The sequence below is a fragment of the Nannospalax galili genome, unplaced genomic scaffold, assembly GCF_000622305.1.
Source record: "Nannospalax galili isolate Female #2095 unplaced genomic scaffold, S.galili_v1.0 scaffold1245, whole genome shotgun sequence".
NCBI classification, from domain to species: Eukaryota; Metazoa; Chordata; class Mammalia; order Rodentia; family Spalacidae; genus Nannospalax; species Nannospalax galili.
Window position 1 is genome coordinate 299,758 of NW_008354009.1, and position 18,727 is coordinate 318,484.

General features: G+C 41.1%; 1 protein-coding gene across 1 annotated transcript in view; it reads right to left on the minus strand.

The window, feature by feature from the left end:
- Aco1 (aconitase 1) overlaps nt 1-18,727 on the minus strand; it is a 57,756-nt gene that overhangs the window by 35,359 nt on the left and 3,670 nt on the right. Inside the window, exons 2-3 of the mRNA XM_008851092.2 lie at nt 1,274-1,392; nt 52-220 (exon numbers count right to left, since the gene is read on the minus strand). Coding sequence (XP_008849314.1) covers nt 52-220; nt 1,274-1,370 — 266 coding nt within the window. The 5' untranslated portion in view covers nt 1,371-1,392. The remainder of the gene's footprint in view (nt 1-51; nt 221-1,273; nt 1,393-18,727) is intronic.

Below are 18,727 nucleotides of genomic sequence, written 5' to 3' on the forward strand. Positions count from 1 at the left end.
TTAAAAGGCTGACAAGGGAGGCAGAGGGGAAGAGAAATGACATTAGCTCACGTGAAGTCTTGCAGGATGACACGGGCAGGCTTAAATGGTACTTCTATGTTCTTATGCTGCACGACATTCCAATTCAGGATATTTTCAATGTCATTTTTCTTCACCAAAAACTCATCACAGTTCCGAACAGCTGCCTCCAGGAGAACTCGGATAGAAAACGGCAAGCGTCCTGAGAGTGAAGGCAGAAAGCATTAACCTAAACAAAAGCACCAGGCACTCTGTGATGAGAGCTCTCTTTAAATGCATCTCTCCATAAACTTGACGGGAGGCATCAGATTATTCTTCCTATAGGAAAAGAAGGTAAACTGATTGCTAAGTGTAAAATGTATGTGCAGTGATAAAACACACATAGTAAATGGATTTAAAAGATATCAGTAGTAGAAAATACAGACCAAGTAAAAATAAAATGCTACAGTTTGTTTGTTCATATTAAATGGTTGCCTTATTTTGGATTTCAGTAACAGAAAGGAAAGCTTCCACTAAGTCTTCATGGTTTACCACCAATCTACATTCTTACAGTGTGATCTGTAGGGCGTTACATACACGCGCGCGCGCGCGCGCACACACACACACACGCACGCACACACATATATATGTATATTCGTGTACATATATAGATTTACATATACAGAGTAAAACTTCATAATTATTCTCAATAAATGAGAAACAACCCATTTACAATTAAATACCTTAAATACCATTGTGGCATGGCCACTTTAAATGGAGTTTCTAGGGGAAAAAATGATAATAAGAAAACCTATTTTATTTACAAAATAAAAGTTCCATCTTGATTTATGAAAATGGCTATTACCTGGAAAACTAAAACATACAGTAGGATTCAGAGCTCCAGTGCCTTGTCCTTGTCCTCCCCTGCCGCCCTCACACTGCCTTTCGCTGACTTTCTTCATGCCTCACCTTCCTTGGGACTTATTTTTCATAAACATAATCCCAAAGACTCTATACACTGTGCTATGAAATGCATAAACCCTCTATATACAACAGTATATAAACGTACACAAATATCAAACCTACTCAAAAATAACCAATGCAGGAAAGGTGTGTGTGTGTGTCTGTGTGTGTGTTTGTGTGTTTAACCCACAAACATTCACTACTCGCTCCTACAACCTCTTCCAATTTTCTTAGAAGCTAATAAATTGCATAACCAGTTGCACAAGATTCCAATTGTAATCACAGCAACTACACTGCGGACCGATGTACCCACCATATCTTGAGTCCTCTAATTTATTCAAATTAAAGAATTTCTTTCCTGGTTGTGCAGGATCCAAGGGCTCAGATAGGTGTGCAAATGGGTTCTTCATGATTACTGATGGTCACGTGTCCCTAAAAAACAGAGAAGATAACCAGGAAGAGTTAGAGGGAGGAGTGGAGGGTGAATATGATCAAAATATACATGGTATGAATATGTTTTCAAAGAATTTAAAAAAATATATTAAAGGTCACCATGGTGGCGCACACCTTTAATCCAAGCACATGGGAGGCAGAGGCAGCCATATCTCTGTGAGTTCAAGGCCAGCCTGGTCTACATAGTGAGTTCCAGGCCAGCTTTTGCTACAAGAAGACCCTGTCTCAAAAAGACCAAAAACATAATAAAAAATAAAATTTTGAGTCAGGCATGGTGGTGCATGCCTTAAATTTCAGCACTTGGTAGGTAGAGTCAGGCGGATCTCTGTGAGTTCAAGGCCAGCCTGGCCTACACAGCAGTACCAGGTCAGCTGGGGCTACAGGGTCTCCCTGTCTCAAAAGAAAAAAAAAAAAAAATTTAAGTTAATTTAGTTTGGGAAGCTGGGCCCTTTGTAAAAATTATGGTGCACATTAACATGGAGAAATTACTTATTATCTTTGCTAAGCAGGAGGTAGGGTGGGATTTAAATGAATACAAGAGTGATATTCATACTAAATAGGCTTCTGTGAAGCTACCATGTCTGAAAGCCAGTATTCATTCTCAAAACAGTATAAAGCCCAGACATCTTCTATCTTCTTTCTGTAATTTCCCAACATTCTTCCCCAAATTTTATATAGAGAAAAGGAAATGAAGGACACATCTCACAGAAAGTCATATACATGAACAGTCTTGAAGGACTACTCAGCAGAAGGCTGAGCTGTCCACTGCAGGTGATAGCTGCAACTCTAACACCTTAAACTTTGGAAGTGGGGGCTGGAGAGCAGCTGCTTCTGATGCTGTCCTTCCTGTTTCTATTTTAACAACCTCTGCAGCGTTTTTTAATAAACTTGTACATTGCAGTTAGACGTTTTGGATTTGCCCTGGCAACAGTATGACCCTGGGGAGTCCTTCTCTCACATGTCCCTTTCTCTTTTGCTTCAAATCAGGCTCATGTCTGCTACCCTAGCTCAGGAAAACACTATTCCTGGCCTCACCATACATACAAAAAGTGCTTTCAGTAAATAACACACTGGGAGACTCAGAATAATTGCCTTTCGGTCTTATCTTTTAGGCAAAAACTTTTTAATCAATATTTTCTCCAATATTCTTAATTTTAAGATAATAGTTAACACCTCCCTGCTTAATTTCCAAGTTTGTGTATTATTTAGCTATTCAACACATTCACGGAAAGACCAGTATGCAAGGTTCAGTATATTACTATACAGGAAAGGACTGTTTGTAAGGATACAAAGTCTCAAGTATGTCTTGTCTTTATAGACAGATGTTATAGAGTATGTTCATTAAGGACTCGAGGGATTAGTCACCTTAGATGAAACATTTAAGCTTTTATGTTATTTGTACCTCTATTCAAAGTTCATACGGAAAGAGCACAGCAACCCTTAATCTGAAACTTAAAAGATTAGATACCTGTAACTTTTTGAGTACCAAATATAAGATTAAATATAAGATTTCACATCTGACCTCACGTGACTGGTGAGGTATGCGGCTAGAGAAATGGCTCAGCAGTTGAGAGTACTAGCTGCTCTTGCAGGGGACCTGGGTTTGATTCCCAGCACTCACATGGGGGCTTACAACCATCCATAACTCCAGTTCCAGGGGATCTGATGCCCTCTTCTGACCTCCATAGGCAATGTATATCACAGGTGCACTTACATACATGCATGCAATATACTCATTACATTAAAAAAATTTATTATTTTTATTTTTTATGTGTATGAGTGTATTGCCTGCATGTGTGTAAATGCACCCATGTCATGCAGTGCCTACAGAGGTCAGAAGAGGGTGTTGGAGCCTCTGGAACTAGGGTTATGGACAGTTGTTAACCGCCATGTGGGTGCTGGGAATTGAACCTGGTTCCTCTGCAAGAGCAGTCAGCACCGTTAACCACTGAGCCATCTCTCCAGCCCCTGCAAAGGCAAATTTCATGTTGAGACATGCATCTCATCTTCAAGATACCTAATTATGAATATACAAATATGTCAAAATCTAAAATAATCTCAAAAGGCTATTTCAAAAATGGTCTCACATGTAGCCCTGGTTGGCTTGGTACTCACTATGTAGCCCAGGGTAGCTCTGACTTGTAGCAGGAATCTTCCATCTCCTAGGAATTGGGATTACAGGTTATGTGCTAACCTACCCAGCTATAAAGTAAAACCTGAAAATCTTCTGGTCTGAAGCATTTTACTAAAGGGTATTCAGCCTGGACTAGGTAGTTTTAGGGAAAAGCAGCTGGGACAAGACATGTAATGGTATGTGCAACAGGCATGTGATAACACAGCACTGGACAGTGAAGCTGTCCATCGCCCTCTCCTTGGACTCCTCCTGTTCTTGCTCATATGCATGTGCAGCAGCTGCCTCTGGTAAGGGAGACGAATGGTACCCACTCACTGGGCCAACTTCTTTCCTTCTCTAGGACTGTGGAACAGAAACTAAATGAACAAAGCACAGCCAGAGACAATGCTGTTTATTATTGTCTATAAAAGTGTGACCCAGGCCATCCACATTAAAATGATCTGGCCATTGGGCATTTTTCTTGTTACAAATGCAGATTCTTGAGTACACCAGCTCTGCCCTTCTTGAACTACTACATCAGAACAGAAGAAGGAGCAGGAAATCACTGTCTTCAACCTTCCAGGTGATTCTAGTACTCATTCCCACTGGGAATCCCGGGAGATGTTGTGGAATGCCAGGTGAGGAAGCAGTGGACAGCACTCACAGTACAAGGGGAAGGACAAGTTCTAACACGCAAGCCATGGCTGATACCTGCAAGCACAGGCAGGAACTATGTACAAGCCATGGCTGATACCTGCAAGCACAGGCAGGAATTATGTACAAGCCATGGCTGATACCTGCAAGCACAGGCAGGAACTATGTACAAGCCATGGCTGATACCTGCAAGCACAGGCAGGAATTATGTACAAGCCATGGCTGATACCTGCAAGCACAGGCAGGAACTATGTACAAGCCGGGGCTGCGTGGGGAGAGTGGCTTTAGTTTTTGAAGTGAGGATGCAGGAAGATGAAGTGCCACATAAATGCAAGAGAGCTGTTAACAATTCCCAGTAAGCGGGGAGCCACCCAGGTCTAAAAGATGATCAATACTCTTTATATAAGAAATACAAAAGTTTGTCTGCAGTACTTTACAAGTATGTGGGCCCAGGAAGTGAGACTAATAATTCAGAAGACATCCATTCATGAAGGTCAAACTGCTACTTCCCCTTGGGCTTGCCATTCATGCTACAAACCCAAGCTGTAAAACCACTATTTGCCCTGCTTTGAAAAACATGGATTAGCAGGTTAGCATCTCCGGAGGACATAAAATGTTTCAAAGTCTGTAGTTGGAAGAAGTCCCTTGAAGGACTGAACAAAAGGGACCACCCACCTCTTCAATAGCCTTGCATTTCCTTTTTTTTTTTTTTTGGTTTTTTTGAGACAGGGTCTCCCTGTAGCCCCAGCTGTCCTGGAACTCACTATGTAGACCAGGCTGGCCTTGAACTCACAGAGATCCGCCTGCCTCTGCCTCCCGAGTACTGGGATTAAAGGCGTGTGCCAAGCCTTACATTTCGGAATCACCACTATTTCTGTGTTGTATCTTAAAGGTGCCAATTGTCTGGAATCTGCCAAAATTCTACAATTAAAGCCATTGCTAAACTGTACCCACATTTACCATTGGTTGACCTCCTTCCTCCGAGGCTCACAGATGACCTGGGTGTAACACTAGCCTACACATGATTCCTGCTATTCCCACAACCCTTCAGAGCCAGGGAGTACCTCACCCAGGATGGATGCAGTAACCTATATGGCTCCTTCAGAAAGTGGCTTGTCTGAAGGGCTCTACTGTCTGCCTCCCTTTTCCTCAGGAAGTAGGTAAGTCTAATTGTATTATAACCATGAAGCAAACCCTACTTGTAGATGTTAGAGGAAAATGACGCAACTACTATTCACTGACTAGAAGCAAGAGCCAAGAGCTTTGTACCCCAGCTTCTCAAACAGTGGGTTGTAGTCTTATGTGGGGGTTTGGGGAAAATTTAATGCAACCACCAAAAATTAATTCAAAATCAAACGGGAAATAAACCTGGAGTGCTTCTGGCAGTGTTTGCCCATGCCGCACTGCATGGTTTCACTGCAGCCTTGGTTCCGAACAGGTATGTGCACGTTGCACTGTGTGTGCTGTCACACCATGCAACAACCAATGCTGCCTGTCAACTAGGATCGTATTTCAGACTATTGTATGTGAAGAACTGTAGTATTTTACTGTACATACAGTTTTTTGTTCTTATAGAAACAATGGTTTAACTATGGAAAACAAAGACAATATTTTCCTACCTTCACTCCTTAGCATGTAAGCATCAAATAAGTATATCATTGGATTGGATTGTGTTGAATGTTAAGATTTTAAAAACTGCTGCTTGAGATGGTAACTTGAATTTCATTAAAAATTAAATAACAATCATTAATCATTAATGATGTATTGAAAGGCTTGGAATTTCAACAGATTTTCCAACAACTTTTTAAAAATATCCCTAAACAAATACTTCTGCTATTTTGTACTATGTATTTATATGAAGTGTTTTCAGCATTGACGATTATAAAATCAAAATACCCACCAACTATAAAAGCCATCAAAGATGTTCCACATCCTGCAGTATTATTCAGTCAAAATTTAATTCTTTATGTAGAGGTAACAAGCACATCCATCTCATTAGTATGAAAATTTGTTTTGATCTTTAATAAATAGTGAAATTATATATACACATCAAATAATTGTTTTAAAATACATTTTAAAGCTTTATCAGTAAATATTTGGTTTGAGAGCCTAATTTAACATACCTGAGGTCATGTAAAAATTCCTCAGGCAAAAAGGCTTTCCTCAGGAGTGAAAGTTTAAGAAGCCTAGCTTTACACTGTCTTCTGCAGTTCTGGTGAGAACACATAAACAAAGTGCATACTATTTCTATTTTACAACTGTGGAAACTCAGCTCGAATGGATGGTAGGACACAAGGCATACAGTCGTGAGTGGTGGAGTGAGGACTGAACTGGGGCTTTTCCACTGCCCCCCTCATCCTCTGCAGGGACAGGGATTGCCGCCAGGTGAGAGTGATGCTGGCTGGAGGTCACATGCCCTTAGAGCTGAAGACAGCTACAAGAAATCCTCCAGGCCCAGCTCAGTACCTCTTCAGAGCCAGGTCTTATCACATGTCCCCTGCCAACTTTACTAAGTCACAGGTCAAAAACAATAGCAGCTATGTTATAACTAAAAACTGGTTTTGCTTAGAAGTTGAGAAATAGTCCTTCCACAGGTTCGTTGCCTCTGCAGTTTCATCTAGGAAGCCCACCTGACTTCTCGCACAGTTTCCCATTCGTTTCTTTTATCTGTGCTCACCCACCTATGGCTTTATTCCAGCCTCTTTCCCTGTTTTACCTAATCTCATGCAGTAGTACTGAAAGACAGAAATGAACCCAGAGAATGAACTGTGGATTTGGGAGCAGGATCAGCACATTACACTAGTTTTTTTCTGATTTGGGAAGTGGGGAGTTCTGCCTGCAGTCTTCTGTTTTACAGAATGGGACAATACTGGAGACAAGAGGAAAAGCAAAAGAAGTAAAAAGAAGGAAAGAGGAAGGAAGGAGAGACTGGGCCATGGTCTTTTAAGAGCGCAGCTGAGGCAGTCATTCAGACCTCATCCTCCTTGGAGGCTTAGCTGAGTACTCAGGGCTGTGGAATACTCACCCCTGGCCACTGAATCAAGTAAAACTCCTGGAGAGTTCTTACCCAAAAGGAATTTTTAGAAGGGATAATTGCACAATGTTAGAAACCCTTCTTGTACCTACATTCCAAAAGTCAAGATAATTGTTATTGGGTCAAAACGAACGTACTGTGAAATGTCAGCTGAGTGATGTGCATCCAGGATTCTCACAGTATTTTGTGTCAGAAAAGTGTCAGGGGAGTGGAGTGTCCAAACAACAGATGTTTGGAGGAAATCAATCACTAAAAAATTGCTATGTATCAGGCATGGGTAGTAGATTCTAAGGTAGATATTCCAAAGGTGAGCCATGCTTCAGGTAAACAGGTGGGGAAGCTCTGAACCTGGGTTCCACAGTGGTGCTGGTAACTGACCTCTGGCCTCAGTATAGAACACCTGTGGAGATCTGGAACCTTCACTTGGGCATACAGGCTTTAACCCTCTACCATACCCTAGACACACCTTGCCCTTGGTTGTTGAGGAGGCAATGAGTCCAAATCAGAACATGTTGAACTTTCTGCACAGAACCTGAGAGATTATGCAATATTCTAGAAGAGGACACAGAGGGCTGGAAAATAAATTGAATGTCTAGGGTCACAGGACTCTTCAGTGAGAAACCCAGGGAGAAAATATAGAAGATTTTGTCTCTAATGAAATGAAGTTTCCCACAGGAAAACAAGTGTTAGAAAGCCCTCAAAGCAGAGTTTGAATAAGTAGCACTTACATACCACAACGAACTGGCACTTCTGTGAAGTCAGCTCCGTCATCATTGTGTAAACCTTCCAAGGCTTTCAAGTACTAATGGACTTGAAAACTAAACTTTGGAAAAATAACTTATGGCTACGTTTTCGGCAATCTGCCCTGGCTGAATAGCTTATTCCAAGAGAGATGTAGAAGACAAAATAAATTTTATTAATAAAGATATTAAATATTTGGTTTATATATAAAATGTGAGATTAAATGATATAAATAAAATTTTAAAGTCGCAGGATAATAGAAGCATATACCCACCCCTCAGTATGCACAGGGCATGGGTTAGAGGACCCTCCTACATACCAATATTTGGGCATGCTAAAGTCCCTTATATAAAATAACAGAGTATTTGTACATAAACTATATATATATCTTCTGTTACTTTAAATTCAGGTTCCTTCAATACCCAACATGATGCAAATCCTCTGTGGAGTCATGAATCTGTACTCTCTAGGGAATAACGACAAGAGAAAAAGCCTACAACTTCACTAGGGATGCAACTTACTTCTGTGACACTTCCATCTATGCCTGGTTGAATCTGTAGGTACAGAATTCACAAATTCAAAGCCTACCTCAATCATTAAAAAACTTAAAAGACCTAGTATGTATGCATTCACACACATTATATCATTATACTTGAAAATACATAAAAAACAAAGAGGCAGAAGGGAGGATACCAGTGTTATCTTTGAGAATGAGACAGAACAGTGTATAAAGTTCCTGGAACCACTATGTGGAGGTCCTTCAATGGCAATATCTGACAGAGATTTCTTTATAAGTAGGTTTGTGACTATTACTCTAAAGAAGCACACTGTATTCTCTAAAATATCTTTATTCACCAGTGAATGAAGGGAATCCTTGAATAGCCAATATTTGCCTTCTGATGTCTATTCCTAGACTTCATTTAGATCACAAGTCAAGACCTCTCACCTGTCCTCAGCTTCCAATCCCAGCAGCACACCAAACTGTTGTGGTACCACTTTCTTGGGTAGTAGTCATTTTGACAATGTTACACAAAGAAATAGATACTTGTATAAAAACAAGAGGCAATTCAAGTGAAGATGGGAACTAGCAGTTGGGAGGTGAGACGGGAGGATGCATCCTTGTTATAATATAGCAGTTTTGATTTTCATCTCTGCTTCTGCCCCCAAAAAGGATTATATCTCACATTGTTTAGCACACTGATTCATTTTGTTTTTCAGTGAGCACTTTCAAAATTATTTTTACACTTAGAGAAAGAGAGAGAGAGAGAGAGAGAGAGAGAGAGAGAGAGAGAGAGAGAGAGAGAACACATACTATCGCTTATGTATGGCAGTCAGTGGTCAACTTGCAGAAGTCAGTTCTCCCCTTCCACCACGTGGATTCAGGGATCAGATTCAGGTCATCTGGCTTGGTGGCAAGTACCTCTACCCACGGAGTGATCCTGCCACCTCAATAGCACATTTAAATACATTGGAAAAACCTACCAGATTTATACTCATTTATTTTAATCCCTATAATTAAAATACTTATTACCAAACAATGCTGCAACTTTGTACACAGTTTTTGAAAGTTTCTAATCCATTCCCTTAATAAATTCTTGGCTGTCAGTTTGTAGAAACAGGGTAGCTAGGTGAAAGGATTTGAATGCTTTCTTGTCCCAGTGCCTCAGAAAGGCTGTATCTGCTTAATGATCCTTCTTTGAAGCAGTAATATAATTCATTCTTACATTTTGCCAAGTTGAAAGATTAAGAGGCCAGTCTTTATATTTCTTTAATAGCTAGTAAAGTTGTGTATTTTCTAATTTGTCCGTTAGACATGTGAATTTCTTCATTTATAAACTCCCTGCCTGCCAGACAGGTCAAATAGAGTGACACAATGAGATGGCCTCTAGTGCCCAATGTTCACATCTCCAAGAGATATAACTGAGATGTTAATATAGATGAAAATCAGTTCTGTAACCCTGGAGAGAACAGGAATGCCCTTGCCCTCTACCTACACTTCGGACTGTTTTCTATTAGGATTTTTTCCTTACTTGAATGAAGCTCTAAAATGTTGCCCAATTTGATCTATGCTTGCATAATTGAGATCCTCATTGTCTATATAGCAAGATGAGAGGCTCATCAGTTTAAAATTTGGATCAAGATGTTCTGCTATGTGTGGTCCCAGACTAAACTTCCATATCCAAGCAGCAATCCTACAAGGGGGTTTTATGAGGGAAACTGAACACCGAATATGAATGGATGCTAAATATCACTCTTGCTTGAAAAGCATGCAGGACCATACTCTAGTTAGCATCTGCAGCCAAAGGGCACATGCTATGGTTATCCATCCTGTCTTATTTATTTGGAAAAGGTGACATATTACCTAAATGCCACAGAGGGGGAAAAGTTTTTTTCTTTTAGTTCTAAATCCAGCCTACAGATTAAATAAATCCATGTTGAATCTTGCTATCAGAGTTGAATCCTGTTGGGCTGCATTATGTTAAACAAGCCCTAAGTCAACCCAGCACTTACACCCCAGGAGAAAGAAAGAAACAGAGGAGTGGCCCTGCATAACAGAACCCCTGTTAGTAGAGGGGTGGGCAGAGTTTTGGACTTTTGGGCTTCTGGACTTTTAGGGGGTACACATCAGCTTCCTGAGGACTGCCTGTGTAAGAGGCTCCCAGTGGTAGGGTGACAGTCACCCTTCTGAGGTCTGAAGCAGACAGCATACCCTCGGCACTGTTCACTCAGGACTCCTCAGGACGAAGAGAATAGACTGTAAAGTCTATGCAAACAACATAAAAAGGGTTCTTCAGCATTTCCTGTGGTATCCACCTTTATTTCTATTCTTCCTAAATGCACTCAGCCTGAATGTTCACAGTTCTCAACTCCAAAGTCAAAGTCGCATATCTAGAGTTTACTTCAGTTCACTGAAAAGATCAGCTATACTTCATTTTTTTTCCTGTTTAAAAAGAAATTAATTGGTCCTATTCCCAAACTCACTGTTGGGTATCTAAACAATATGATATTTATAAACAACTGTTTTTATCAAAAGAAAGATTCCAAGGATGTCTGTGTAAACGTAAACAACACTGAGGTCAGATGTCGCTAAGCCAGCAAAATCACCGTGGCTTGTCCATGGCTCTTCCACAAGTAAAGTTAGAAACAATTTGCTTTTGTATGTGCTATGGATGCCTGTGGGAAATGGATTTTCCCAGACATCAAAGGTCAACCCTTTGATCCTTTCAGCTATTTGTAAAAGTGATTTCAACCAAACAAAAATCTCTTAATTTATGACTAAATACAAATATCTTATATTTGATACTTCTAACTAAAAGAACTTTGAAAGAGAAGTCAGAACAATTATCTATTTGGGGAGAGAATAGAAAAACAGAATAGCACAGACAAGGTCTTGGAGAAAAGACTGGCTCCATAACAAAAACCAGATCTGGCAGCACCTTTTTTCTTGAGCACTAATCATATGCAAGGTGAGGGGCTGTTAGAGTTAAAAGCAGCACCTCACTTACCTATCACAAAGCTTTGCCACCACGGTTCCTTCCTTGTCCCTTATTACGTTTGTTTAAGAGGTCTATTTCTTCTCAGTCTTCTGTCCCCTTCTAAATAACTGACCAGAGGAAGCCATACATAGTTCTAGTTTTGTTTTTAAATAGTTAATAAATAATTCATTTTCATTTAGCCATCTAATTTTTCTGTGTTTTAATTTTCCATTGTATAAAAAAGGTAGGTTGAAATCTAAAATGAGGTTGGATAATGGTCAAAAAGTCAATTTATGATTTGTACATTCTATTTATATTTGGATATATGCAGCTATTTATGTTAATCATCTGTGTCAGGAACTGCTGTAGGCCTTAGGGAGATGCCAGCAGAGACCAAGCCTCTGTCCTTAGTACAGCACTTCACTTGAATAGGAGACACACCAAACAAAAACTTAGATGGCAACCTGCTTTTTGGTGAAGTAGGGGAAGGACAGCAGGAAGGGCAGTGGCCATGGGAGGGGCCACAGCAGGGCATGGGATTTTAGATGACCAAAGAAATTCTTGCTATTTGGACCTACCTGAGCAGAGCTTTGTGGCATAGCTCCTACATAACTCCCGTTTCAAGGTATGAGTACTCTGCAGGAGGGCACAATCCCACGCTGCAGATGCCTGCTGGTGAGCCCAAGGAACAGCAAAGGGGTCAGTGATGAAGCCAAGAGGAGGGTAGATATCAACGAAGGGTACACAGCATAGGCTACACGGGCTTTTTCAGGTACTATGCACACTCTGATAAAGACAACTGCAAATGCCGGGCTGTCTGCTGGTTTAAATTGCAGACTTCCAACATACAGGTGTGTTGAGATTTGATAAATGAACTCATTGAAAATATTAGACTTCAATTAAGATGTGGCTACTTCCTGAAATCTAACTTAACCTTTTGTTTGTCTGAAGTTCATTACTAAGTAACTCTGGAAATGATCACAACTCAGCAGACATGCCCAGAAATGGCCAGAATAATGGTCAGGGCTTGGAAGATGGGACATGCCACAGCAATGCCTGACGAGCACCTCTCTCTATGACTTCCTGATCCTGAGCTTACTTTCCAAGGGTGGAACAGTGTCATATGCAGCTCCCAAAGAGGAAGACTTGACCCAACGCATGAAATCAAGAGAACAGATAAACTCACTTTTTACTTTTAGTATCACTGGGGGCTAATAAAAACAGAGTTTCATAAAAGTGTTGGTGAATTTCAGCATTTATGGATTCCAGAGATAAGCTGGGAAAAGTAGGCAGCCCAGGGTCATGAAAGCAGAGAAACAGCAGAACTCTTCAGGTCTACACAGCCTGCCTCCGCCTCTCCTCAGGAGGGCCATCGTCAGGCCCTCTCAGAACGTGGGTCTTCATCCTGCAGTTCCTTATGGTCACTAGTAGGCTTAGTAAGCGATGTCTGCAAAGACTTCTGCATCTGAGTGTGTATGTTTTGTTTTCTTCAGACAGGGTCTTGCTGTGTAGCTCAGGCTGGCCTTGACTCTCAATCTTCCTGCCTCAGCTTCCCAAATGCCAGGCATATGTGCCTCCACTCCTGGCTTGCATCTAAGTTTTGAGGCAGCTTTATCTTTAAAGCATTACATGAAAGGACTAACTGAGACTCATTCTTTAAGAATGCTGCATGATCTCCTCAAGTTCCTGAATTTATTTTGTGATGAACTTTTGACTTAAGTTTTAGGAATCAGAAAGTATGTCATCAGAAAAGGCTGCCAGAGGTCTCAAAGGGCCACCTTTATCTTCCTACTCACCAAGTTTCTGAGGCCAAGTGGTCTTGTCAGGGCCTCAAGAACTGCTTTGATTCAGAGATGAGGATTTGTGCTAATGAAATTCCCATCTCAATACATAAATCCCTATCTCACTGATTTTCTCACAAAAACACCAAAACCCTGAAGGACCTGATGATTCTGGTTTGGGTTTTGTTTTTTCCTTTTTGAGACATGGTTCATTATGTAGCCCTGGCCTGGAACTCACTATGTAGACCAGGTTAGCCTTGAACTCACAGAGATCTACCTGCCTCTGTCTCCCAAGTGCTGGGACTAAAAGCATGTGCCACCACACCTGGCAGCTCTTGGTTTTTTTGTTTGGGGGGGGGGTGACCTGCATATTCTTTCCCCACAGAAGGATACCATCATTTAGGAGGTGGAACTCTGAAGCCAGAGGTACGCAAGTTGAGATGGGGATTAGAATGCAAACTCAGCAACAATTCCACTGATTGACATGGTGGTTTAGCTTCCACATGTGACTCCATTTCATTGGGTCAAAGACGTGACAGCTAATAGTGGAGCATTAAGTCTTGATTCACCAGATAGCTGTGCTTTCAGGACAGGTGTGTCTAACCTGTAGCCCCTGGCCATATGTGTTCTAGATTAGCTATGAATTTGGCCCAACACGTTTGCAGAAAACCCTAGATCACAATGTCAAATGGTGGGTGGGACACTCCTGATCTGAGAGGAAGAGCTGATGGGATTCACTCATACATTTGCTATTTGAAGGGGGAAGAGTTCCCATCTTCTTTGGCTACCCTCAGACTGAGAAGAGGGGCTGGAGAATCACAGGATCATGCACCCCATGATACAGCAGTGGTGGACAAAGGGTCCCAGGAGGAACACCTGGTCTATCATGGGAGAAGGCCTCTAATGACATGGGACACCACATACTTTCCAGAATCACACTGAAGCAAGAGGTTGATGGGAACATACTAGTGGAGAAACAATCCATGAAAAGATTCAAAATAGTGATGCTGTTGGCATCGCAAAGTTCTTCTGTGAATGAGGTATGGGGAGTATATGGGGGAAGGCTAAGAAAAAGGGGGTGGTCAGGATCTAGGTCACAAGGGACCCCACTTAAAGGTCTGAGTACACTAAAGACAAGGGGGCACTATGTGAGGCTTTCAGGCAGTGATGCTTCACTGTGTCAGAGAGGCAAGTTAAGTGCTTTACAATCATCAAGTTGGGAAACTGGGGTGGAGTCAGTGAGGACAAGCAGGAGGGAACCCAGGATAGTTATGAAAGCAGAAAAGGGCTGGCAAGGAGGACAGAGAGGTCTAGGGCCATTCCTGTCTCTTGTGTGGGTAAAGCATCAGAGCTAGTGGCCAAGATGGGAACTGGGTTCTGGTTTTAGACCCAGTGAATCTGGGGTGTACCTGTCTAGTAGGCAGTTCGTCTGCAGGCCTGGAGCTTAGGAGATGCAGCCAGGACAGAAGTTTGGGAGAACAGTAGCAACATACAGCATCAGAGGAGGAGAGCTACATGATCCCAAAAGCAGCTGCAACCTGAAAATGTGTGGATTACCACTGTGGTGCTGGGCAACTTAGCTCAAGGTCTAATAAAACCTTCAAGCAACTCTTTGACAAAGGTACCACCAACCAATTTAACAGGGGACAAGACAGTATAAGAGCAACAGTCACCAGCTGAGGCCTCTGGTGGTTCAGCCTCCCAATACCAAAGCCAACCCTCTTGCACCCAGCATAAAGCCTCCCAGCTACAGGCAGCGTCATTTCACATAAAAAGGTTCAAATGATACATATGGCATTTAGAAAATTAAACCCACAAATAATCTTCAGACTCTTAAAGTATCTATGTGAAGACCAGATAGTCAACCTCATGTTCCCTAAAATATTCTTGGTTTTGGCAAAAATTTATATGCTAGATGCTAGACAACTGTGAAAGGGCAGGTTGATGGGAATAATAAAGGCAACAGCACTCAGGCAACTGACTCCTCATCTGAGCTAATGAAGCTAACAACATTCTAGTTCTAAGAATGGCACTGGTCCCACTGTAACACGGAATCTCACCTTCCCTGCGTCTCCTTGGTGTAACTCTTGCTCAGGGCAGATGCTCAGCAACAGTCTATTTACTGCTCTTCTTCTCAACCCAAACTTCAAGCTACTGAATCGTGCAGGAGGCCAACTCATGTTAGAGTGATGCACCTTCCTGAACTATGCCACAACTTGTAACCTGTTCTGTAATTCTAGAGTAATGGTCACAGAAAGGGTGAAGAGGGTAACTAAAAATGAAGTGGCTCATACAAGTCTATCGGAGCAATGGTTCGAGGCAGGTCACACTATGCAGAGACAAGCTTCCCAGAGTTTCCCTCCACTCAGTAGAGAGAAAGAGAACCTTAGTAACACCTGCATGCCTGCTACATCATCAAAGTACCTGGAAAAACATTTGACAGCAAAGTCGGAGAAAGAACTGGCTCAGATAACGAGATATCATTTTTGTAGTTCTAAGGCATTCAGGTTACAAGAACCAGTTTCCAGTCCCAAAGACACACAATGCTTAGCAAAGTGGTTTCATGTTTTTGCAAGTTTGAAGCATTTAATCCCAAATTCTTTTGGTTTATAATCTGTACTTTAGACAGACTGCTACTTATTGCTGTAGACAATAATTCCCTCCAGATTTTTAAACCTTAATTACTTCTTTGCAGATAGGTAACAATACCTATCTGTACATCTCTGCCCAGATGACAAGGGTTGCTGAGATAATTCAAGCAGTGAACGAACACATGAGGCACAATAATCCTGGGAGCTCTATAGTATGAGTTACATTAATAGATGAGGCTGCTGTCTACTTCATGGGGCTAAGGAGGCTCTAAAAGTAGCCTACTTCTCTTACTAAAGATTTAAATCCACATTTTAAAATAATTCATTAAGGAGAGTCAAGAATAACTCTTATCCAATAAAAGTAACTCAATGCTATCTAGTTTTATATTTTTAGGTATTTTTCCTGGGATGGAAAAAAGCATTCTAAGATTGGAACAGATCTAAAGACCTCAGATACATATGCTTAAAAATTTTCTAAAACAAAGCAAAAAATAATCTAGTTTATAATAATTCTTTAAAGCTTTAAAAATACACACAGATAGCAGAAACTATTCTTAGCCTTAGGTAATGTCTAAAAATGTTTCTTTTATACTTGAATATTTTTCTCCAATGATTCTGAACTTGACATTATTATTTTCTTTTCAGTAATCACTAAGTACCACAGGAGAAAGGAAAAGAAAGAAAATACTCCTTTTATAACAGAGATTACAGCTTAACAGAAAAGACTAAGATAAGCAAATATTTAATTACAGTAAGATAAAGATCAGAAGAAAGATCAGCAGAAAAAAAAAAAATAGCTGCAACTGGGATTTGAGAAAGGCTCTACAAAGACCAGGAAAGAGGAAAGCCAGTTAGACTCAGGTAGGGGGCAGAGCAGCGCCGCTCCCAAGGCATGCCAAAGTCCACGTGGCTGATATTAGGCACTTTAAAGACAGTCCCTCTGGCAGGCAGTACATGCAGGCTACCAAAAAACACAACTAAGTGTTTTTTTTTTTTTGTTGTTAATTTAAGCAGTTGAAAATGAAGATGGAAACTTCTGGCAGAGGGAAGACCTTCAGAGGAAGAAGGTGTGGATGAGACCTGACTGGCTGCTGTTAGTGTTCAGAACTGCAGAGCCAAGGTTTATATTCTCCTCTCCATACTTGTCTACATAGGTTTCCTGATAAAATAGTTTAAAACAAGAGAAAATGAGAGGCCAACTAGTCTAGGGAGATGGTCAGCCCCTATGAAGAACTTTCTAATCTCCCAGTCAACTAGAGAAAGGGTCAGGGTGGACTCCCAGGGGAAGTCCACAGAGCAATGTGACTCTGGCCGTCCATGTGCTTGCTTTCAGTTCCCCACACCCGCCTCTCTTGCTTTTCCTCTTCCCACTGGGAGAAAGATCCAAGGACGCTGCTGGCCAGACAGGCTGGTGGTAATTCAGCGTAGGAAGAATAGAGCAACTGTGTCCTCGATGGATTATGTGTACAAAAGGAACTGTAGAGTTTGGTTTTAGTCATATCAGATTTAGTATCTGCTTATGCTGGAAAGCATTGGTGAGGAAGGCTAAAGAAAAGTCTAAAAACTACCTTATCCAATCACCGAGAGAAAGCCACCCAACACTGTTAACAAACCCACTTTCTTTGCCCAGGTGTGTGATCTCTCTCTCTCTCTCTCTCTCTCTCTCTCTCTCTCTCTCTCTCGCATACACACACACACACACACACACACACGTGCACATACACACTTTCTCTCCTCAGAAACAGGATCACAGAGCAATAGTCTTTTCAGACATTTTACCTCAAAAACTATACAATAGCATTTTATAACACAAATAAAAAGGGCCCATCAGAGAATACTTTAATCTGGTCCTTCTAACCTTGGACAAGAGTTTAAGTCAAACACTAGTACTGTTTAGTAAAATGTTTGCCTTGACAGGGTTTGCAGCAGTCTCCCTATAGAAATAACCTCATCTCCCTTTGAAAGCACAGGATGCTGGGATTTAGTTGTTTTAAGTTGGACAGACAGGCATCTAGTATTACAAAAAGTAACACAGAAAGGTTCTCTAATTTGGTACCACCCCACTCCACTACTCAGAATGGGCTTGTTGATAGTTCAGCATTTCTGTTTTTCATTTTTGAAGCTACTTTAAATTCATGGATGTGCTAGGCATGGTGGCGCAGGCCTTTAGTCCCAGCACTTGGGAGGCAGAGGAGGTGGATCTCTATGAGTTCAAGGCCAGTCTGGTCACAATGAGTTCAGGCCAATTGGGGTTACAAGGAGACCCTGTCTCAAAAAGACCAAACATATATAACACATATAAGATATGCATGTATGAAGATTTTCCCTTCTTTATTTTTTATTTATTTTATGTGCATAAGTGCATTGTCTGCATGTATGCAAGTGTAGCCATGTTGTGCAATGCCCATGGAGATCAGAAGAGGGAGTTGAATTCCACTGGAGCTGGAGTTATGGACAATTGCTAGTCACCATGTGGGTACTGGGAATTGAACCCAGATCTTCTGCAAGAGCAGAGAGAGATGAGCCATCTTTCCAGCCCCAGATTTTCCCTTCTTTTTTTTTTTTTTAATGTTGCTGAATTATTATTATTATTATTATTATTATTATTTGTCTGGGTTTCCCTGTAGCCCCAGCTGTCCTGGAACTCACTATGTAGGCTGGCCTCGAACTCAGAGATATCCACCTGCCTCCGCCACCACGCCCGGCACCATATATACTTTTAAGTTTAATTTTCTCAATCTTTCTACAACGTATTTGACTCTATTCACATTGTTTTCATCCATTTACATTTTGGAGGAATCTTTATCATCCTATACAACGTCCTTTCTCATTCAAAAGTATTTAAAAAAATGTATCTTTTATCTATAACGTTACTTTTACAAAATTTAGAAAACATCTTTAATACAACTTAAAATTTTATTTTC